This window comes from Peromyscus californicus, unplaced genomic scaffold (assembly GCF_007827085.1).
Source record: "Peromyscus californicus insignis strain IS unplaced genomic scaffold, ASM782708v3 Scaffold_4__1_contigs__length_199733344, whole genome shotgun sequence".
Lineage (NCBI taxonomy): Eukaryota > Metazoa > Chordata > Mammalia > Rodentia > Cricetidae > Peromyscus > Peromyscus californicus.
Window position 1 is genome coordinate 103,733,020 of NW_026294562.1, and position 18,967 is coordinate 103,751,986.

Consider the following 18,967-nt stretch of genomic DNA (forward strand, 5'->3'; position numbering starts at 1 on the left):
GAACATTTTGGTAATATCGAAGTGTCCTTGCTTCAAGTGAACAGTTTATACAGCTTTTCTTCCTTGTGTCGGCCTTGGCCTGGCTAGTCAGGTAGACCTCTTTAGGTATCTGCTGCTGTGTAACAACTAAAGAAATTAGTGGCTTAAACCACTTATTTTGCTCCTAAATCCGCAGTCTGGCCAGGGTTTTGTGGAAACAACTTGTGTCTGCCGGTGTCATTTTTGGAGGCTCAGAGGCTGCAGGTCTGGCTGCCTCCTGGGATCAGCTGGGGCTGTGAAGAACACAGTGAGGTCCCTCCATGCAGCTCTTGTCCTCTGTGCTATATGATGGTGGGATTCCCAGGAAGAGCCTCCCAAGAGGATGGGGGAAGCCGTACTCTGTTTATGACTTAATGCCATCATAGGCATCCAGAATTCTTTGGGTCATGGTGACAGATCTGCCATGTGTGAAGGTGCTGGGAATATACGGCACACTTCTTCATTGTGGTGTGATCGCATCACACGGTATGCAAGAGAGTGTGGGCATGGGAGGCACCAGTGAGCTGCGTTTGGAATCCAGTCTGCCACATAGAGGAGTGTTTGGTTTTTATATGTTTAATGGTGGTCATGGTTCTTTTCGTGTGTTCAGTGATGGTTTATTTTTTCTCCCATGGTCTGTCTTTTCGTAATCTTCACCCCCACCCCCCCTTTTTCTGGGCTTTGCATTAGCGACTGCTGTGTATGTCGTTGATCGGTAATGGCTCTTGTAAAATTAAACAAACTGGATTCAAAGTTTGTTTTGGAAATACCTCACTGATGACTTGAGAATTGTGTTAGACTTTTTGTTGCTGTAATGAACGATCAGGCAGAACATTCTAATTATCCTCTGTCCATCCTTCTTCCTCCTCCTTTTGGTACAGTCAGGGAGCCCAGGCTGGCCTCTAACTCCTGATTGTCTCCACTTACCAAGTGCTAGGACATTTGCCGCTGTGTCCAGCCTCACAGGACAGCTGAAAAGGAGGAAAGATTCATTTGACTCAGAAGTCCTAGTTCACAGTTCTTGCTCCGTTGATCCTGCACCCATGGCTTACCATGCTTTTATGGCAGCAGAGGTGTGTGGCCGAAGCTAGTCACCTCATGACTGACAAGAAGCTGGGAGAGACAGGACTGAGACAGAGATGAGACACCCGTAAGGACATGACCCACTGACCTACTTCTAGGCTCTACTTCCTAAAGTCCCCAGAACCACTGAGAATACAACACTAGCTGGGGACCAAGCCTTCACACATGAATCTCTTGGGGGCACTTCATATCTAAATCATAACAGGAGTCATCGAAATTGCCTATGGGATGGTTTTGTCTGGTAATGGTGGGGACCCACAGTCCTTTGGCCTTTAAACAAGAGCACAGGAAAGGGATGGTAGAAGAAAATCATCGTCTTTTGCTCCTCAGCCTCCCTGAGTGAGTCTCCATCAGTGATGAGGCACGAGATAAGGATGCCTCAGTTCCTTTGGGCACCATTACGCCTGAGAAGCCAGAACACTTCAGGTACCAGGGAAAGATGACAGCTGGCAGGGACAGAGAAGCCCAGTCGGATATTGTCACTACTGAAAATTGCTTTGGGTTTCTGTTAGTCTAGTGATTTGACTGACTGTAAAGCCTTGTACGCGGTGTGCGCTGAGGTTCCAAATCATATAACAGAAGTGGATTCACCTAATAGAGATAGGGATATTTAAAAGCATTTATGTGAGCTGGGCTTGGTGTCTTGTGACTGGAGTCTGAGAACTGAGACTGAAGCAGGAGGATCTCCGGAGCCCAGGAGTTGGAGACCCACCTGTTCAATATAAAGAGACCTTGGCTCAAAACCAGACCAGACCAAATCAAATTATTTTTTTGTGCTTTGCTACTAAGTGCACTGTGGGATTAAAAAATAAAAACAATACAAAGTCAAAACTGTCTGTCTTTTTGTCTGCAGTGGTGAAGATGTAATCTAGGGCCTTGGATTGGGTGTGGATGTGTTAGGCAAGTAAGTGCTCTACCACTGAGCTACACGCCCAGCCCTGGATAAATTAGTTAACAGTTACTGTACTAAGTCCTTTCCAAACCCGTGGTCTTTGACTGATTCATAGTGATGAAATTACTGTGACTTCGTAGGGTTGTAATGACTACTTGTTGATATGACTGAATCCCAGTCTTGACTCTTGTGGCTCTTTGGTTCTCTGGTTGCACTGTGATGGAAAGGTGGCAGCCAGCATCTCTGGTCCTGGACCCTTCCCAGCTTCAGGGCCAGTGGAGTAGGCCGAGTCATCCCCTCCAGCCCCAATTATTTCTTTTTTTGAGTGCTGGGAATTGAACCCAGTACCTTGTGCATACTCAGCAAGCACTCTGCCACTGGACTACATCCCCAGCCCTCTGCATGGTCTTTTGATTGATCCTTGAAGAGGTCAGATTGCAGAAGCTTCACAGACAGTGATGGGGTATATGCACTTTCTTGTAGAGAGTTTGGCAGTGTTTTCCATTGGCAGTCATGTAACAAATGAAATGTGGTTGTTGTTTACAGAAGATTCTTGTCACCGGGTGGTGGTGGTGGTGCACACCTTTAATCCCAGAACTTGGGAGGCAGAGGCAGGCGGATCTCAGTGAGTTCGTCTACAAAGCGAGTTCTAGGACAGCCAGGACTGTTAGACATGGAAACCCTGTCTTGAAAAAAAAAAAAAAATGCATCTGCTATGGCTAATGTGTGGAAGTCAGAGAACAGCTTGAAGAGTCGCTTCTCTCCTTTTACCATGAAGGTTCCCAGTGTTGAACTCAGGTCATCAGACTTGGTGGTAAATGCCTCTACCCGCTGAGCCATCCCACTGCCTCCCAGTTAAAAGTTCTGAATGAAGGAGTTAGTAAAACAGGTAGCAGGAAGTGGCTATGATCTAGGGTGTGAAAGGCTGTTAAGTAAGCAGAAGCCCTTGAGAAGTTCATAAATATATTTGGAGCTTTTCATACTTAAGCATTAGGGAAGCTCCCTAGACAACGGCCTTCTTTCTTAAGGAATTGTGGTCTGTACACAGGGAAAGAGCATTTAGTTGGCATGTGAATGGACAGAAGGTCTAGGCTCTTTTAGCTGATGCCTGCATAGATGAACATGGATGTTCCTCAGGAGAATGGGCTGGCTGTCAGCTGGAAGGGAGGGTGTGAAGTGTACTTAACACTGAGTACTAAGTGCCTGTTAAAAATTAATTTATTTTTGTGTGTGTGTGTATGATGTGTGTGTGGGCATGTCAGGGTCAGAGGACAACTTTGTGGAGTTGATGTGAGTCTGGGGATTGAACTCAGGTTGTCAGGCTTGTTCAGCAAGTGCTTTATCCACTGAGCCATGTTGCTGACCTCTATTAAGTCTCTAAGAGAACTCACTTTGAGGGTAAACATGATTTGCCCAGGCTTCAGCGCTGGCATCATTTTCTTTTGAGAAACTGTCTTGAGATGTAACCCTGGCTGGCCTAGAACTTGATAGTAGTCCAGACTGGCCTTGGACATGTGGTGATCCTGTCTCTTGTCTGCCAGGTGCTGGGGTTCCAGGTGTGTGCCACTATGCCTGGCTCTGCCAGTATGGTCTTTCTGCTATGCCATGATTAGGCTAGCTTTTCATCTTCTGTATTCTCGTTGAGGCTCTACTTGTGGAGTTTTTGCGTTTCTCACACAGTGACTCCACATAATTCAAGCATTGTGGCTAGTGAAATTGAAGGACGTTAGCCTTCATTAGCAAATAGAAGCTGGCCGACTGCTGCTGAAGGGGACTATTGGCTGCCTGGAATATCAGCAAGTGACTGCTTTTAGACTTTTTTCTTTGCCTATAGCCTCTTGTAGTTGTACAAACGATCTGGTATCTAGACTGCACTAACAACAGCGGAGTATGTTTGTCACAACTATCTGAAGCCTGTGGGGAAAAGCCAAGTCCCCGCTTAGTTTATGTCCCAGGGATATGAACACTCTTGCAGGTGGATTGCACTTCCATAGTATTTGTGCTTTCTCAACAAGGTTTCGGGACTGAGAACATGGATCAGTTGGTAAAGTGCTTGCTACCCAAGCGTGAGGTCCTGGGTTTGGGTTCCCAGCAGCCATGTAAAAAGCTAGGTGTGGTGGAGTGCCCCTGTGGTGCTCGTTCCTGTAGTCCAGCTCTGGGGAGATGGAGACAGGCAGATCCCCAGAGCTCACCAACCAACCAATCCGTCCAGCTGAACAGTGAGCCCCAGGTTCAGGGAGAGACCATGTCTCAAGAAATAAGGTGAAGAAGTGATTGAGGAAGACACTCACCATTGATCTTTGGTTTCCACTGCACACAGAACAAAATATTTCATACGTGTTTCCATTCCATGCCTGTAACTGCTCTTTAAGTGAGGAGAGGCAGGTATGCTTCCTGTTTGGCGGAGGACGTGCTGAGGCATAAGAGCGAGTCTGGGTTATGTTATGGGCTCAACAAACAGTGCCTGGGACAACCTCTCATGCTCCATTTTTATTTGAACTGCTGCTTTCAAAACATAGAGGACTGAAAAGCTGAATGCCTGATCACTTGTGGTTCCGTTTTAGCGGCGTCTTCGACATCTCCGGAACATTGCTGCTCGGAATATCATCAATAGGAATGGTCCCCAGCTCCTCGATACCTACTTCACTCTTCATTTGTGTGATAATGAAAAGACATACAAAGGTAAGGGACTCAAGCCTTGGCAGTTGTCACAGTTGTACTGTTGTAACTCGAGTGCTTTGCAGTGTCGCCTTTTACTGTTAGGAAGTTCATCTCGAGTAGGCGATGTATGTTAGAGACATGGCCAGTGGGCAGTTCCCTGGGGATAGCCTTTCATTGCTACGTTCGTCTCCCCTTTATTAAGATTACTGTTACTGTTCCTGTTGCTAGGTAAATTTGTTACTATTCTAGTTCCTAGCATTATAAACAAATGATGAGAGTCCAGTGTCTTATACTAATTTTATATTTCTTTAAAATATTGCCCTTTCTAGTGACCAAGTTTATATAACCGAGTTGGTATATTCTCATATTTAGATTTATGTATGTGGAGTCATTTTCAGAATGGCTTGGTTTCTTCCAATTCAGTTTTTTTTTTTTTTTTTTTTTTTTTTTTTGGATTTTTCGAGACAGGGTTTCTCTGTGTAGCTTTGCGCCTTTCCTGGAACTCACTTGGTAGTCCAGGCTGGCCTTGAACTCAGAGATCCTCCTGGCTCTGCCTCCCGAGTGCTGGGATTAAAGGCGTGCGCCACCACCGCCCGGCCCAATTCAGTTTTTTTTTAAAGATTTATTTATTTATTATGTACAGTGTTCTGCCTGAATGTATGCCTGCACACCAGAAGAGGGCACCAGATCTCATTTTAAATGGCTATGAGCTACCATGTGGTTGCTGGGAATCGAATTCAGGACCTTTGGAAGAGCAGCCAGTGCTCTTAACCACTGAGCCCCCTCTCCAGCCCCCCAATTCAGTTTTTAAATTAGATTTATTAATTTTATTTTATGTGTGAGCATTTGGTCTGCATGTATGAATGCATACCACATGTGTGTTTGGTGCCCTTGGGGGTCAGAAGAGAGCATCAAATCCCCTGGAACTGGAGTTACAGACAGTTGTAAACCACAATGTAGGTGTTGGGAATTGAACCGGGATCCTCTGCAAGAGCAGCAAGTGCTCTTCATCACTCAGCAATCCCACCAGCCCCCAATTCAGTTTTACAAATTATACTGAGGATTCTTCTAGAAGCGACAGTTTTTTTTTTTTTTTTTTTTTTTTTTTTTGGTTTTTCGAGACAGGGTTTCTCTGTGTAGCTTTGCGCCTTTCCTGGAACTCGCTTTGGAGACCAGGCTGGCCTCGAACTCACAGAGATCCGCCTGGCTCTGCCTCCCGAGTGCTGGGATTAAAGGCGTGCGCCACCACTGCCCGGCTAGAAGCGACAGTTTTAAGAGGAGATCAATTTTTTTTTTTTTCCCCGAGACAAGGTTTCTTGTGTAGTTTTGGTGCCTGTCCTCCTAGATCTCGCTCTGTAGAACACACTGGCCTCGAACTCACAGAGATCTGCCTGGCTCTGCCTCCTGAGTACTGGGGTTAAAGGCGTGCGCCACCGCTGCCCGGCAGAGATCAATTATTTGAGTCAAGATCACAATCTTCTTTGGGACACACACTGAATGGAAAGTACTAGAGTGCTGTGAGTTAGGTGGGATGTTCTATAGGACTAGGGTGCGGTGTAGCTTAATCCTGTCACTGGGTGAAGATTGAGGACAGTCGCCCTGTCTCAGCCACTGGCTTCATGCTTTGGGTAAAAGTTGGAGATTGAATGAAAAAATAAAAAGGAAGGACATGATAGCTCCTAGGTGTGGTGGAGGAGAAGGTTTATTGCAGATAAAAGGGAGAGATAGCCAGAGGCAGGGACATCTGGGAGAGCCCAGAGTGAACATGACCTGAGCCATGTGAGGGGACAGGGGAGGGGAGAGGGAGAGCCAGACCAAGAGGCAGGAGGATAAAGGGTAGATGGGAAAAGCCAGGTAACCAAAGTGGTTGGACTATTATTATAGGAAAGGGCACTTTTGGGCAGGGAAGCCTAGCCCAATATCTGGGCTGGAGAAGTTTAGAGTAGGGGCGAGGTATGCCAGCCAGGAGGGTCTTTAACTGGTTGTGATTGAGGCCCAGGGAGAACCTGGCAGCCAGTGTTCGCTTTGATATGTTAAATAGGTGCCTCAGCAGTTTGTCTGGGGTTTGAGACCTAACCGAGATAACCATGTCTTATACAGTAGGTAACTTGGATTTCTATGAGGATCAACATAGAAATGTGATATGCTTGGTAAGATGCATTTATTAGCTGATTTATGCAAACAGAAGACAAGAAACATAGTAAGAGGTAATCAAGTCTTATTTTGAAAGATGGTATTTATTTTGTTTATTTCTTGTGTTTTTGAGACACGGTCTCACTATGTAGATGTGGCTGTCCTAGAACTCATTATGTAGACCAGGTTGGCCTCTAACTTTGATCCTCCTAAGTGTTGGAGTTACAGGCCTGTACCACCATATCCAGCCTTTATTCTGATTTTTCATCCTAACCATTGCATATTTTAAAGTAGCGATTAATCTGGACGATTCCTGTTGTCATGACAGTACCACAGACCTCGGGGCTTACCATAATTAACCTGGTGAACTTGGCATGCTAAGCAGGTTCTCTTTATGAGGTACTGCCTTGCAGCTCCTGCCAACTTGGTAGTGACTCAGCTCCCTTGGTCTTGATGCCACGCTCCTCTATATGTGATCTCTGGCAGGCAAGAAAGGAGGATTATTTGAGAGAGATTTGAAGTGGAAATGGTTGCTGTTCTTACCATCACATTTTACTGGCCATGAACCAGTTGGGTTATACTTTTAGATGAAGAGGGAAATGCAGTCTCCCTATGTACCCAGAAAGTGAAGTGTAGCAGTTTGCTCACGAGTTTAAGGGAAAGGCATTTTTTTTTTTTTTTTTGTAGACCTTAATACCTTTAGTTCACACTTGCTGATTGGTTATATTACTGCATTATATGACCACACTGGAGTGTTTTAACTTTGTGTGTGTGTGGTACTGGGGATTGAAGATAGCGCTTAGCTGGTGCTCTAGGAGCACTATGCCCCTGAGGTATACTTCAGCCCTCTCTTCACTTTAGGTTGAGACAGGGTCTTTCTAAGTTGTATAGACTGCCCTTGAATTTGCTTTGTAGCCTAGGCAGGCCTTGAACTTGTGATTCTCCTGCTTCAGTCTCCTGAGTAGCTGGAATTATAGACCTGTGCTACCAGGCCCAGGTCTATAATTTTTTTTACCTGCAAGACATGGTTTCTCTATGTAGCCCTGTCCATCCTGGAACTCTCTGTAGACCAGGCTGGCCTCAAACTCAGAGATCCACTTTCCCAAGTGCTGGGATTAAAGGTGTGAGCCACTACTACCTGGCAAGTAGTTTTAATTTTTGATGAATGTCTATCAATCCTTGCTCATCTTTTTTTCTTTCTTTTTTTTTTTTTTAAAGATTCATTTATTTTTATTTTACTTGCATGCTTGTTTTGCCTACATGCCTTTCTCTGCACTGCTTTGTGCCTGGTGCCCTTGGGAGCCATGTAGCACGAATCTTAAACAGGTCTTATTAATAAAAACAAACCTGAAGCCAGGTACTGGAGTCAACACTGGAAGATCAGAGAAGCAGAACAAGCCACAGCCACCTCACCTTGCCAATTCCTCAGCTGATTCTGTTTCCTCAGACGAGAAGCCTCTGAGTCCTCATCCAGAATGGATCTCAGCTGAACTACTGCTAAAAGACTGTAAAGCTTAACCAGCTCTAGTTCCTGGTCCTCACGCCTTATATACCTTTCTGCTTTCTGCCATCACTTCCTGGGATTAAAGGCATGTGTGACCATGCCTGGCTGTTTCCAGTGTGGCCTTAAACTCACAGAGATCCTCATGGATCTCTGCCTCCCAAGTGATAGGATTAAAGGCGTGTGTGCCACCATTTTCTGGCCTCTATATCTAGTGGCTATTCTGTTCTCTGACCCCAGATAAGTTTATGAGGGTCCTCAAAATTTTGAGGAACATAATATCACCACAAAGCCAGAAGAAGGCATATTGGCTACCTTAGAACAGGAATTGCAGATGTCTGAGCCATCATGTGGGTTTTGGAAACCAAAACCAGACCTTCTGCAAGAGCAGCTGAGCCATCTTTCCAGCCCCAGTCCTTGATTATCTTAATAAAACTGTGTCCTTGCTCCAGTGTCAACTGTGTTAGCAACAATGAATGGGCTTAGTGCATTCTGAGAATGTGGAAAATGGTGGCCATTATTACAGGAATTGCAGTGTTATTTATACTGGTTTCTAAAAAGAGCAGCCATGGGACTGGCTGGTGACTGTGATCCAGCCCTGGTGGCAGCAGAAGTAAGCATTGCAGTTTTGAGGTTGCCTGAGTTACGGATTTTGCTGTGAAATTTCTAGTAGGTTCCTGAGAGATAGTGTGATGCTTTATGGCACTGTTTTAATCTTGATTTTCAAGACCTCTGCTCTGACATTGTTTTGATAGGCCAAGAGCAGTCCTGAGTACATGATGTAAGATGGAAGCAGAGTGACTGTGTTTACTCTTTTGTCTCAATTTCCTTTCCTTTTCTTTCCCTTCCTTCCTCTTTCTCTTTCTCTCCCTCTCCCTCCCCTTCTCTCCTCTCTCTCTCCTTTCTCTTCTCTTCTCTTCCCCCCCCCTCTCTCTCCCTCTCTCTCTCTCTTAGCTCTGGCTAGCTTAGAACTCACTGCATTGACCAGGCTGGCCACGAACTAACAGATCTGCCTCCTTCTGCCTCCCAAGTGCTGATATTAAAGGCGTGTACCACCACACCTGCCTTGGCGATTATAGTCTTTTGAAAATCCGTAGACTTTCTTGAGGTTACCAATGAAAAGATCTTAGTACACATAGTGTCAGTGCACTGGCATGCCCCTGGTCTGCAATGGGAGAGCCTGTCACTGCCTCAGAAACCCCTTAGGTAGGGCTTTATTTCCTCCCGTGAGCTTTAGTTAATTCATCATTAAACAGACTCTGGGATTAATCCCATTAGAGATGACTGACGTCTTCTGGGACATCTTTCTGCTTCAGCCGGTCATGATGGAATGAACTGTATCTGAGTTGTCTGGGCTTTTGTGCCTCTCATCGTGGGAGCTGGGGAGTCTTTCCAGTAGGCCTGGCTAATGTTACCTTATCTGGTTGGATCCGTCATGACGGTCATCAATAGTTCATGGTCCTTCTCTGGCCTTTGGTGCAGAATAACCATGAAAAAAGACCAACTGGCTCCTCTTCCTCCACCACCTGGACTGTCTGTTTCATCTCCCGCTTTTACAAGAGAGGGCCTTTTTGTTCACAGATTATCAGAAATGCTGGCTTCTCAGTTGCTCTTTATCTCACCTGAATTCATAGTAGATCTCAAGAAGATAAGGGTCATTTTTTGGCCTCTTTTTAGTTTTCATAGATTGTCTTCATTCAAGGTAGTTCACATCAAATAGTGTTTGATATATGTTCAGAACGAAGCCTGTGTTGGTGAATGGAGACTCAATTCTAATCCTGCTCCCTTTTAAACTTGGAAGTTTCAAATCTGTAATTTTATTTTACTTTCAAGACAAGGTCTCTCTGTAGCACAGACTGGCCTAGAAATTACTGTGTAGCCTAGGTGTCCCTCAAATTCGTGGTAGTTCTGCCTTGGACTCCCAAGTGTTTTGATTGCAGATATGAGCCACCATACCCAGCTAGAGGGTTTGTTTGTCTTTAAAGATTCATTATTTTAAAATTGTGTATATGTCTGTGTGTCGGTCTGAGGATGCGTGCGTGGGAGTGTAGGTGTCTGGGAGGCTACAAGAAAGGTGTCGAATCTCTTGGAACTGGAATGTTGTAAGTAACCTGATTGGTGCTGGAAGCCGAACTCAGATCCTGGATGAGCAGCGCATGCTCTTAGCTGCTGAGCCATCCCTGCGGCCCTCTAGTTTGTTTATAGTTATTTCCTCACCTGTGAAGCACTAAGTGCCGCCCTCTTCTGGAATACCAGCTAGCGTGAGTACTTCAGGGGTAGAGCTCTGTGCAGAGATCTCACCCATGGTCCATCCTCTGATGACCTTTCCTCTGAGGTCATATTCTTCATCCAGTTGCCTGCTGTGTCCCCTTTGGAGTCAGTAGGTGACTTAAACTTGGTATGTTCAAGACCGAGTCTCTGAGGTGCCAGCTTACTTACTGATCCTGTGTTTTTCTCTCAGAAGATGACCACTCCATTCCCTGGGCTAAAACCCAGGGGTTGTTCTGGATTGTCTTCTTTCTCTTAATTCCCACATCCAGCCTTTCAGCAGATGCTTTTTTGGTGACTTTTTTGCCCCTCTATACCACTGTCCTCCTTTGCCTGGATGGCCCAAGTGCTCTCCTGACAGTCTCTCTGCCCACATCCTCCCTCCCAGCCCGTCTTCAACCCAGACCCAGTTCAAATGGAAGATCATGTTATCCGTCTCCAAAGAATGCCCTCGTGGGGCCAGGCAGTGGTGGAACACTCCTTTAATCCCAGCAGAGGCAGGTGCATCTCTGAGTTCAAGTCCAGCCTGGTCTACAGAGTAACTTCCAGGACAACCAGAGCTACACAGAAAAACCTTGTTCCCCCGCAAAAAACCCCAAAAGTGTTGGGGGATGCTCTCATGGCTTCTTAGCTCATTCTGAATAAGGCCGAGATCCTTGTCTTCTGTTAATCACTCAGAACTCACTTCTTGCTGCTCGTAAGCATCAGTCCCCGAAGGTCTAAGCCTCCTCCTGCTTTCTCTGTTCCAGCCACACTGACAGCCTGTCTCCTTTTCTTCCATGTAGGGAACACTTGACACTTGGTGTGCACTTTGCCTGACCCATGGCACCTTCCTCCAGGCCCCTACCTGACAAGCCCGTCCACATTCCTGTTGGCCTTTACTCCACATGCTCTCACTGATTGCTGACTAACCAACCCTTTTACAAATTCTGACTGTTCTCTTTGCTTGGGTTTTTTTTTTTTTCTCTTAATTCTTCTTGTAGTTACTTACGATTACCTGACATTGGTATGTTTAGTTAATGTCTCTTTCCTTCCTGTAGACATAAGGTCCACAGAACAGACATTTTTAACCGCTCTGTCTCTTTTACTCAGAAGGATGCTGGGCACATCTTCTCTCTCCTCCAGTTACTTTCAACTTAATTTTTTTTTTTTGGGGGGGGGGAGTAGGTAATGCAGTCTGTGGTTCAAAGCATAAATGAAGTTTTCACCTACGTTCCATCAACCTCCTTTCCCTCTCCACCATGGTGACCGCTGTTATCTGTTTCCTGTTTGTCTTTCCTGAACTGTTTGCACAAATAGAAAGATAAGACGTTCTTACTCCATTCCCAACAGTCCCCTTGCACAGATACTGGTGTGTGCTCAGATTCTGTGCACTTAGCCTTTGTCACTTAGCATGTCTTAGAGGACGGCTCTGGTGGACTGTTCCTGGCTTTGCAGTGACTAGCTGCGCTGCATTTTCTTCAGTTGGCCCTGAGCAGCCTGTTAGGTGTTTTTAGTCTCTCGTACATAATACCGCATTGGCTAATTTTACAAGTGCATTGTTTTGTGTTAGGAAGCCTTTAGGGTAAAGTCTAGGAAGTGGAGTTCTTGGGACATGGAGAAGGTGTTTTTTGTTTTGATAGACATTACAAAATTGTACTTGGTGGAAAATGTTTTAGGTGTGTCTTTCCCCCTACAACCTTATCAATAGATGTGTGAGCTATTGAGTCTTTGCCAATCTGATAGGTGAAAAATAGTTTTGCAGTTTAGGTCAAGCTTGTATTTCTTCTATTGTGGGTGAGGTTGAGGCACTCATAAAACACTTACTGAATGAAGAAATACAGCATAACAGCCAGCGTGTTCCATGACCTCGTGCTCTGCAGTCTCTTTATTGCTGGTCCTTTAGGTGTGGACATGGCTGTCTGGTCCTTTAGGTGTGGGCGTGGCTGTCTGGTCCTTTAGGTGTGGGCGTGGCTCTCTAGAAAAGCTCTTGCATGCATTGGCTCATGTGGACATAAGGCTCTGATAGGACGCTTTGAGGATCTACTTGGCATATGACTTTATTCAAATGGAAAGGATAAAATGAGTAGAAGTTTATTAATAAGCATTATGACTCACAAGGTGTTTTTAATCTAGTATTTTATTTGAGCCTCATAACAACCCTCTTCTCTCCTGGGTGCTATTCTTTTTAGGAAGGTAATGAGACAATGACTGACCTGTGTAGGTTATTAATCTTACACATGAGAGATTGAGGGCTGAACGTGTTTAATTTATTCTCAAAATTCTGTATTCATTCTTTTCAACCCCTGTTGCCATTCTGTTATTGTAGATGTAACAGGATGGTGGTATAGGTCAGGCTTGGTGTGCTAGAGGTCATCTCACACCCTCTGGTCTCTTTATAGAATCTGGTCCTTCTGTTGAACAGAGTCCTTTCAGTCAGCCGGTGCAGTTTGGAGCATTAATGGAGATGGCAAATTGTGTGGTTAGTTCACACAGTCAGCCACTCGAGGGTATGGAAGAAATAGTCCCGTTCCTCTCTCAGAAGTGGAGAGATGTGTTGTGAGAACTGTCTGATTCAGATACTTTGCAGAGGAAGCTAAATCATTCTTTTTTTTTTTAAGAACTAAAATATATGAACATATATACTTACAGTTGTGTGATAAGTAGTGATTGATTAAACGTTTGAAGATGAATTGTACAATTTAGTTAGAGAGTATGTCTTAGTTAGGGCTTCTTGTTGCTGTGCCCAAAAATCAGTTGAGGAGGAAAGGGTTTATTTGCTTACACTTCCAGATCATAGTCCATGATTGGAGGAAGTCAGACAGAACAGGAACTCAGACAGGGCAGGAACCTGGGAGCAGGAGCTGATGCAGGGACCATGGAGGGAAGCTGCTTATTGGCTTCCTTCCCCTGGCTTGCTCAGCCTGCTTTCTTAGAGAACTATGGACCACCAGCCTGGGGATGGCACCACCCACCATGGGCTGGGCCCTCTCCCATTGATCACTAATTGAGAAAATGCATTACAGCTGAATCTTATCAAGGCATTTCCTCAGCTGAGGCTCTGTCATCTCTGATGACTCTAGCTTGTGTCAAGTTGACACACAAACACAGCTAGTACAGAGTGACTTGTCATTATCTATCGTAGATCCTATTTGTCTTAGATCTCACAATTTTGTTTCTAATGGTTTGTTCTAAAGCCACACAGTTTATGCTATACATCTTTAAAAGACTGTTTATTTCTAGCATTATTTGAAAGATGTTAAAATTCATAGCAACTTCAGGATGTTCCCTTTAGAAACATAGAATTTTCTTATTTCAAACAGTTATGCATAATAAAAAAAATTCAGCTAGTGAATGTAAGTAACCCAAACCTGTAAGCTAAGAAGAAAACTTAGCTTAATTAGAAGAATTGGATCCTGTTGTAAATCCTCCCTCAGAACTTAATGTGTTGTGAATAGTTCTCAAAACATACAATAAAAATGATCTTTTGTTTGGAAGATGAGGATAAAGTAATGCAAGTAGCCTGTCTGCTAAGAAATGCCATAACCCACAGCAGAGGCGGGCAGATCTCTGTGAGTTCAAGGCCAGCCTGGTCTACAGAGCACGTTCCAGGACGGCCAGGGCTACACAGAGAAACTTTGTCTCAAAAAACCAAAACTAAACCAAAACGAAAATGCCTTAAGGACAAGAGCTTGCTGGAAGAGCTCCCTTAAGAGACAAGAGTTTCCTCGAAGCACCTCACACGTGAATACCTGGGGATGCAATTGTTCATTCATCAAAACAAAATTTGTTGTGGTCTGCCCCTGCCCCAGGGACAGTTCTAAGTGACAAGGAGATGGTAGTTGTAGGATACAAGCTCTGTTATTATGGGTCTACAGCTCCAAGTGGGATGTGCAAGGCATCTATTTCAACTAGTAGAAACACGTTTGTTCCCGTGTCACCTGAGATCATCTCAAGTTCCGTGGTGCATGCATCACACTTGGGAAATCCCGCCCTGCGGTAGCAAGGAACTCAGGAGTCCCTCAGGCTCTGCATTGGCAGTGGCATGGAGGTAACTTGGGCAGGTGGCTGGGGAACACTGGAGGGTTGTTGGGAATGTCTGTCAGAACCTCTAACTCATTTTTATTTTGTTTTTGGATTTTGTAACATTTACTAATATATATGAAGGTTTGTGGAATCATGAACTTTTAATGCTTTCAGAAGAACTTCAGTTATCTGAATTTTCCAAGCTGAGACTGGACCTGAAGAAGTTGAAGAGATGGAATGTTAGAGACAAGTAGAAGTCAAGCTCAGGCCACTTGGTTTCTAGATCATTCTATACAACTGTGAGGGAGTGCTTTAGAGGTGCTTGAGGAAGAGCAGAAAGTATCCATCATAAAGAGTAGAAGGGGGGGCTGGGGAGATGGCTCAGCTGCAAAAGTTCTTGCTGCCCAGATGAGAGGAAACTGGGATTTGAATCCCTAGGACCCATGTGGATGCTAGGTGACTGGCAGTCCACATGTGGTCCAGCCTCAGAAGGCAGACATGGAATCTGGCGGGCCACAGTAGCTGTGTTGAGGAGCTTGGAGTTTGAGATATCCTACCTTAAAGAGAATAGTGGAACGCTCCTGACCTCAGCGTCAGGCCCCTACATGACCATACACATGTATGTGCATGCTTACTGTGTACATGTGAGAAGAAACGAATGGAGATGGGAAAAGAAGGATTTTTAAGGGCTTAAATTAGAGTGTGCTGCAAAAGGAGACAGGTAACAATTATGAAATTAAATGTGAAAAATTTGTAATCTGCTTCACCGATGTTTTCCCCCTTTTAGTCACTTCCACTTAATCTTTGTTTCTATATTTGTTTTTATTGATAAAGATAATAGAGGGCCTCCCCGCCTCAGCCAAAAAAAAAAAAAAAAAAAAGATTTTTCCAGGCAGTAGTGGCGCACCCCTTTAATCCCAGTACTCGGGTACTCGGGAGGCAGAGCCAGGTGGATCTCTGAGTTCAAGGCCAGCCTGTATCTACAGATAGAGTTCCAGGACAGCCAGGGCTACACAGAGAAAACCTGTCTTGAAAAACCAAAACAACAACAACAACAAACCAAACAAGAAAAATAATAATAGCGGGACCAGATCCCTTAGGTCTTTTAGATGCCTTACTAGAATGTATCGTCAAGTTTTACAGGGCTTGGTTAGTGAGCTTGTTTTCTTTCATATCACTTATTGTTCTTTTTCTTCTTTTTTCCAGAATTTTATAGAAGTGAAGTGATTAAGAATTCCTTGGTAAGTTTGTTTTCTGACAGGTACGTGTGACACAGCCTATACCCCCGTTTCAGAAAGTCTGAGTGGTGTAAGTTGAGGTCTGGTTCTTGTGTTATGGTACATGGATGGATCTGCTCAGTTGTTCAGTCTTTACTAAATTTTTTTATTGTTGTTGAAAACTTTATTGGCATCATTTCCATTTATAAAGAGCTTGACTAGTTTTGATTCTGTGTTTTTTCTTGGCAAAATTCATAAGAATAGTTTGTGCCTTTGCATACAGGACCTTATTTCTTGGGGATAAAAGTTTTGTTCAGTGAGAAAGCTGAAAGTGTCTAGCTGGGCATGGTGCATACGCCTGTAATGCCAGGATTTGGGAGGAAGAGGAGGATTGTGAGTTTTTTTTTTTTTTGGTTTTTCGAGACAGGGTTTCTCTGTGTAGCTTTGCGCCTTTCCCGGAACTCACTTGGTAGCCCAGGCTGGCCTCGAACTCACAGAGATCCTCCTGGCTCTGCCTCCCGAGTGCTGGGATTAAAGGCGTGTGCCACCACCGCCCGGCAAGGATTGTGAGTTTTAAGGATAGCCTCAGCCACACAGTGAGACCCTGTCATCAAAAAACAAAAAGCAAAACAACCAAACATCCCACTTTTTTCCTGTTTGGAGAGTTTTCTTTTCAAAGTGTGTGTGTGTGTGTGTGTGTGTGTGTCTGCACACAGTAGCCTTGATACTTTTACCTGTTTTTGAATTTTGTATGAATGAAATAATGTAGTAAGTGCCCTGGTGACTGAAGTCCATGTGTCAACGTGGTTGTTATGATCAGTTGACCTTGTGTGGTGTATTTGATTTGTTGTGTGTATTCTACTGAGTGAATATAAATAGATAATCCATTTTTTCCCCTGTTGCTAAGCATATTTGGCTTGTAGTTTGAGCCATTGTGCATCATGCTGCTGTAATTATTCTCCTGGTTGTCCCTAGTGGAGCATGCCTTTCTTTCTCTGGATCTGCGTAGGATGCAGGCCTGTGAATATACGTATGATTGGCCAAAGCTTCTGGCTGCTTTTCCGACATTGTTGTTTTATTTATACTCACTGCATTTTATGAGAATTCTGATTACATTATTGTGAACACTTGATGTTTTTAAAATTTAAGTGTTGATAGAAATCATATAACAGGATTTTTTTTTTTTTTTTTTTTTTTTGCTTTTGCAATTGAGGCAGATATTCTGAACTTCGAATCCTTAGTGCCAACCGTATGGTTAACTGAAAAGTCACAGCTGTTTCCAAGGGGGTGTGTGTGTGTGTGTGTGTGTGCGCGCGCGCGCGCGCGCGCGCGCGCCTGTGTAGGCACAGGGCGTCCTGAAGACTGCCACCTGCTGGTCTCTTCCTCCCCATTCCTTTTCCCCTCAAAACAAACAAACAGAAAAGGAGATGGGTGGGAGGGAGGGATGGGGAGGGGATGGAAATGTGTCTCCAAGTTCTGTCAGAGTCATGTTTCTTTTTCACATTCCTTTAGTCGATAACAGTTAATGGTGGTATTTCTGCTTTAATTGCCTTTGGCTTCCGATAGATACCCCCTCCCCGCAAGTGATTACTGTTTCTGTGGTTATTGCTCTTTGGTTCAAATGGAGGTTGTATCCTTACTGTGATTGACAGTCATTAGAGTCGGTGATGACTAAAATGATCGAAGAAGTAATAGTGGGAAAGGCTAGCTGGATTCTCTAAAGCTGATTTTATCCACAGGATTCTCTAAAGTTGATTTTATCCAGAGGACCGATCGGTGTTTGGAAATTCTCTGTATGAGTTTCCTTAATAAAGAGGTGTAACAGAGACAGCTGACCCGAGCTAGTGGGAGCTCATGGCCTCCGGACTGACAGCTGGGAAGCCTGCATGGGACCAAACTAGGCCCTCTGAATGTGGGTGACAGTAGTGTGGCTTGATCTGTTTGTGGGTGCTGTGGCAATGGGACCAGGACTTATCCTGGGTACACGGACTGGTTTTTTAGAGCCCTTTCCCTATGGTTCGATGCCTTACCCTGTCTTGATGCAGGGGGGAGGGGCTTAGTCCTGCCCCAACTTGGTATGCCAGCCTGTGTTGACTCCCCAAGGGAGGCCTTACCCTATGAGGAGTGAATGGGGGTGGAATGGGGGGGGGAGGGGGCGAGAGAACAGTGGTTGGTTTGTAAAATGAAAACAAAATTTTTTTAAATTAAAAAAAAAAGAGGTGTAATTGTGACCTGCCATCTGTGATCTAAGAGCAGGTTAGGTGTGTTCTATACATTATTTCTCACTGATGATAATGCTTCAAGGTTAGGTGTATTCTTGTTTCATAGTGAGGAAACAGGCCGGGACAGTTCATGACACATAAAACTGATGTTCTGAGGCTGTAACCAAGCCTCCCATGTCACACTTCCCTCAGCTTGGTTTTCACCTAGAGACCAGTAAGCCTTGCTATTGCATAAACAAAGCTTAGAGCATGTATTTTTACAGAAAACACGAGACAGAACTTACCAGAGCAGTCGCTGGGATTGCGGCTCGGCTCGAGTTGTTTTCCAGTTGAGGAGGGAAGCTGCAAGTATAAATGTTTCTTTATGAGTGACTGGCCCCAGGGCTTCTGAGTCACCCTGCTTCATCCGTACTGTGGCTGAATAACTTAACACTCCAACCGCCTCCTGTTGCTCATGTCCACTCTGTTGCCCTGAGTTAGACTGTGTCCTCATCAGGCTTGTCCAGCTTCCTCTCTCCCCCCACCCCCTCCACCCCACCTCCTACCCCCGCCGTGGGAGGGAGACTGAGGTAGTTGCCATTTCCAGTGCAAGGCAAGTAGGAATGAGTGAAGGCTGTGGGTGCGCTTCATCTCGGTTCATCTCGGTGCAGAGGGAGGAAGGAAGGTTGCTAGCAGGATGTCAAGTCCGGAGCTGGGTCGGAAGCCAGAGCGGGGCTGAGGAAGGCCAGGGAAGGACTTTGCTGGTTCCTACTAGTTACGAAACCAGTATGAATTCTAGTGAGATATCTGCATGTTTTTTAAATATTGGTACAACTTTTATAAATTTTTAGTTGTGTTTCTTGTGACTATCTTCTTATCAAACAATGATAGGGAAATGAATGCTGGTAATAAATAATGCTTTTTTTTGCTGTTGTTTGGGTTTTTTGTTTTTTGTTTTTGTTTCTTTGTTTTTTGAGACAGGGTTTCT

General features: G+C 44.7%; 1 protein-coding gene across 1 annotated transcript in view; it reads left to right on the top strand.

Moving 5' to 3' along the window:
- The window catches only part of Uvrag (UV radiation resistance associated), a 279,199-nt gene that overhangs the window by 20,185 nt on the left and 240,047 nt on the right, over positions 1-18,967 (top strand). Inside the window, 2 exon segments of the mRNA XM_052762201.1 lie at positions 4,558-4,675; positions 15,768-15,802. Coding sequence (XP_052618161.1) covers positions 4,558-4,675; positions 15,768-15,802 — 153 coding nt within the window.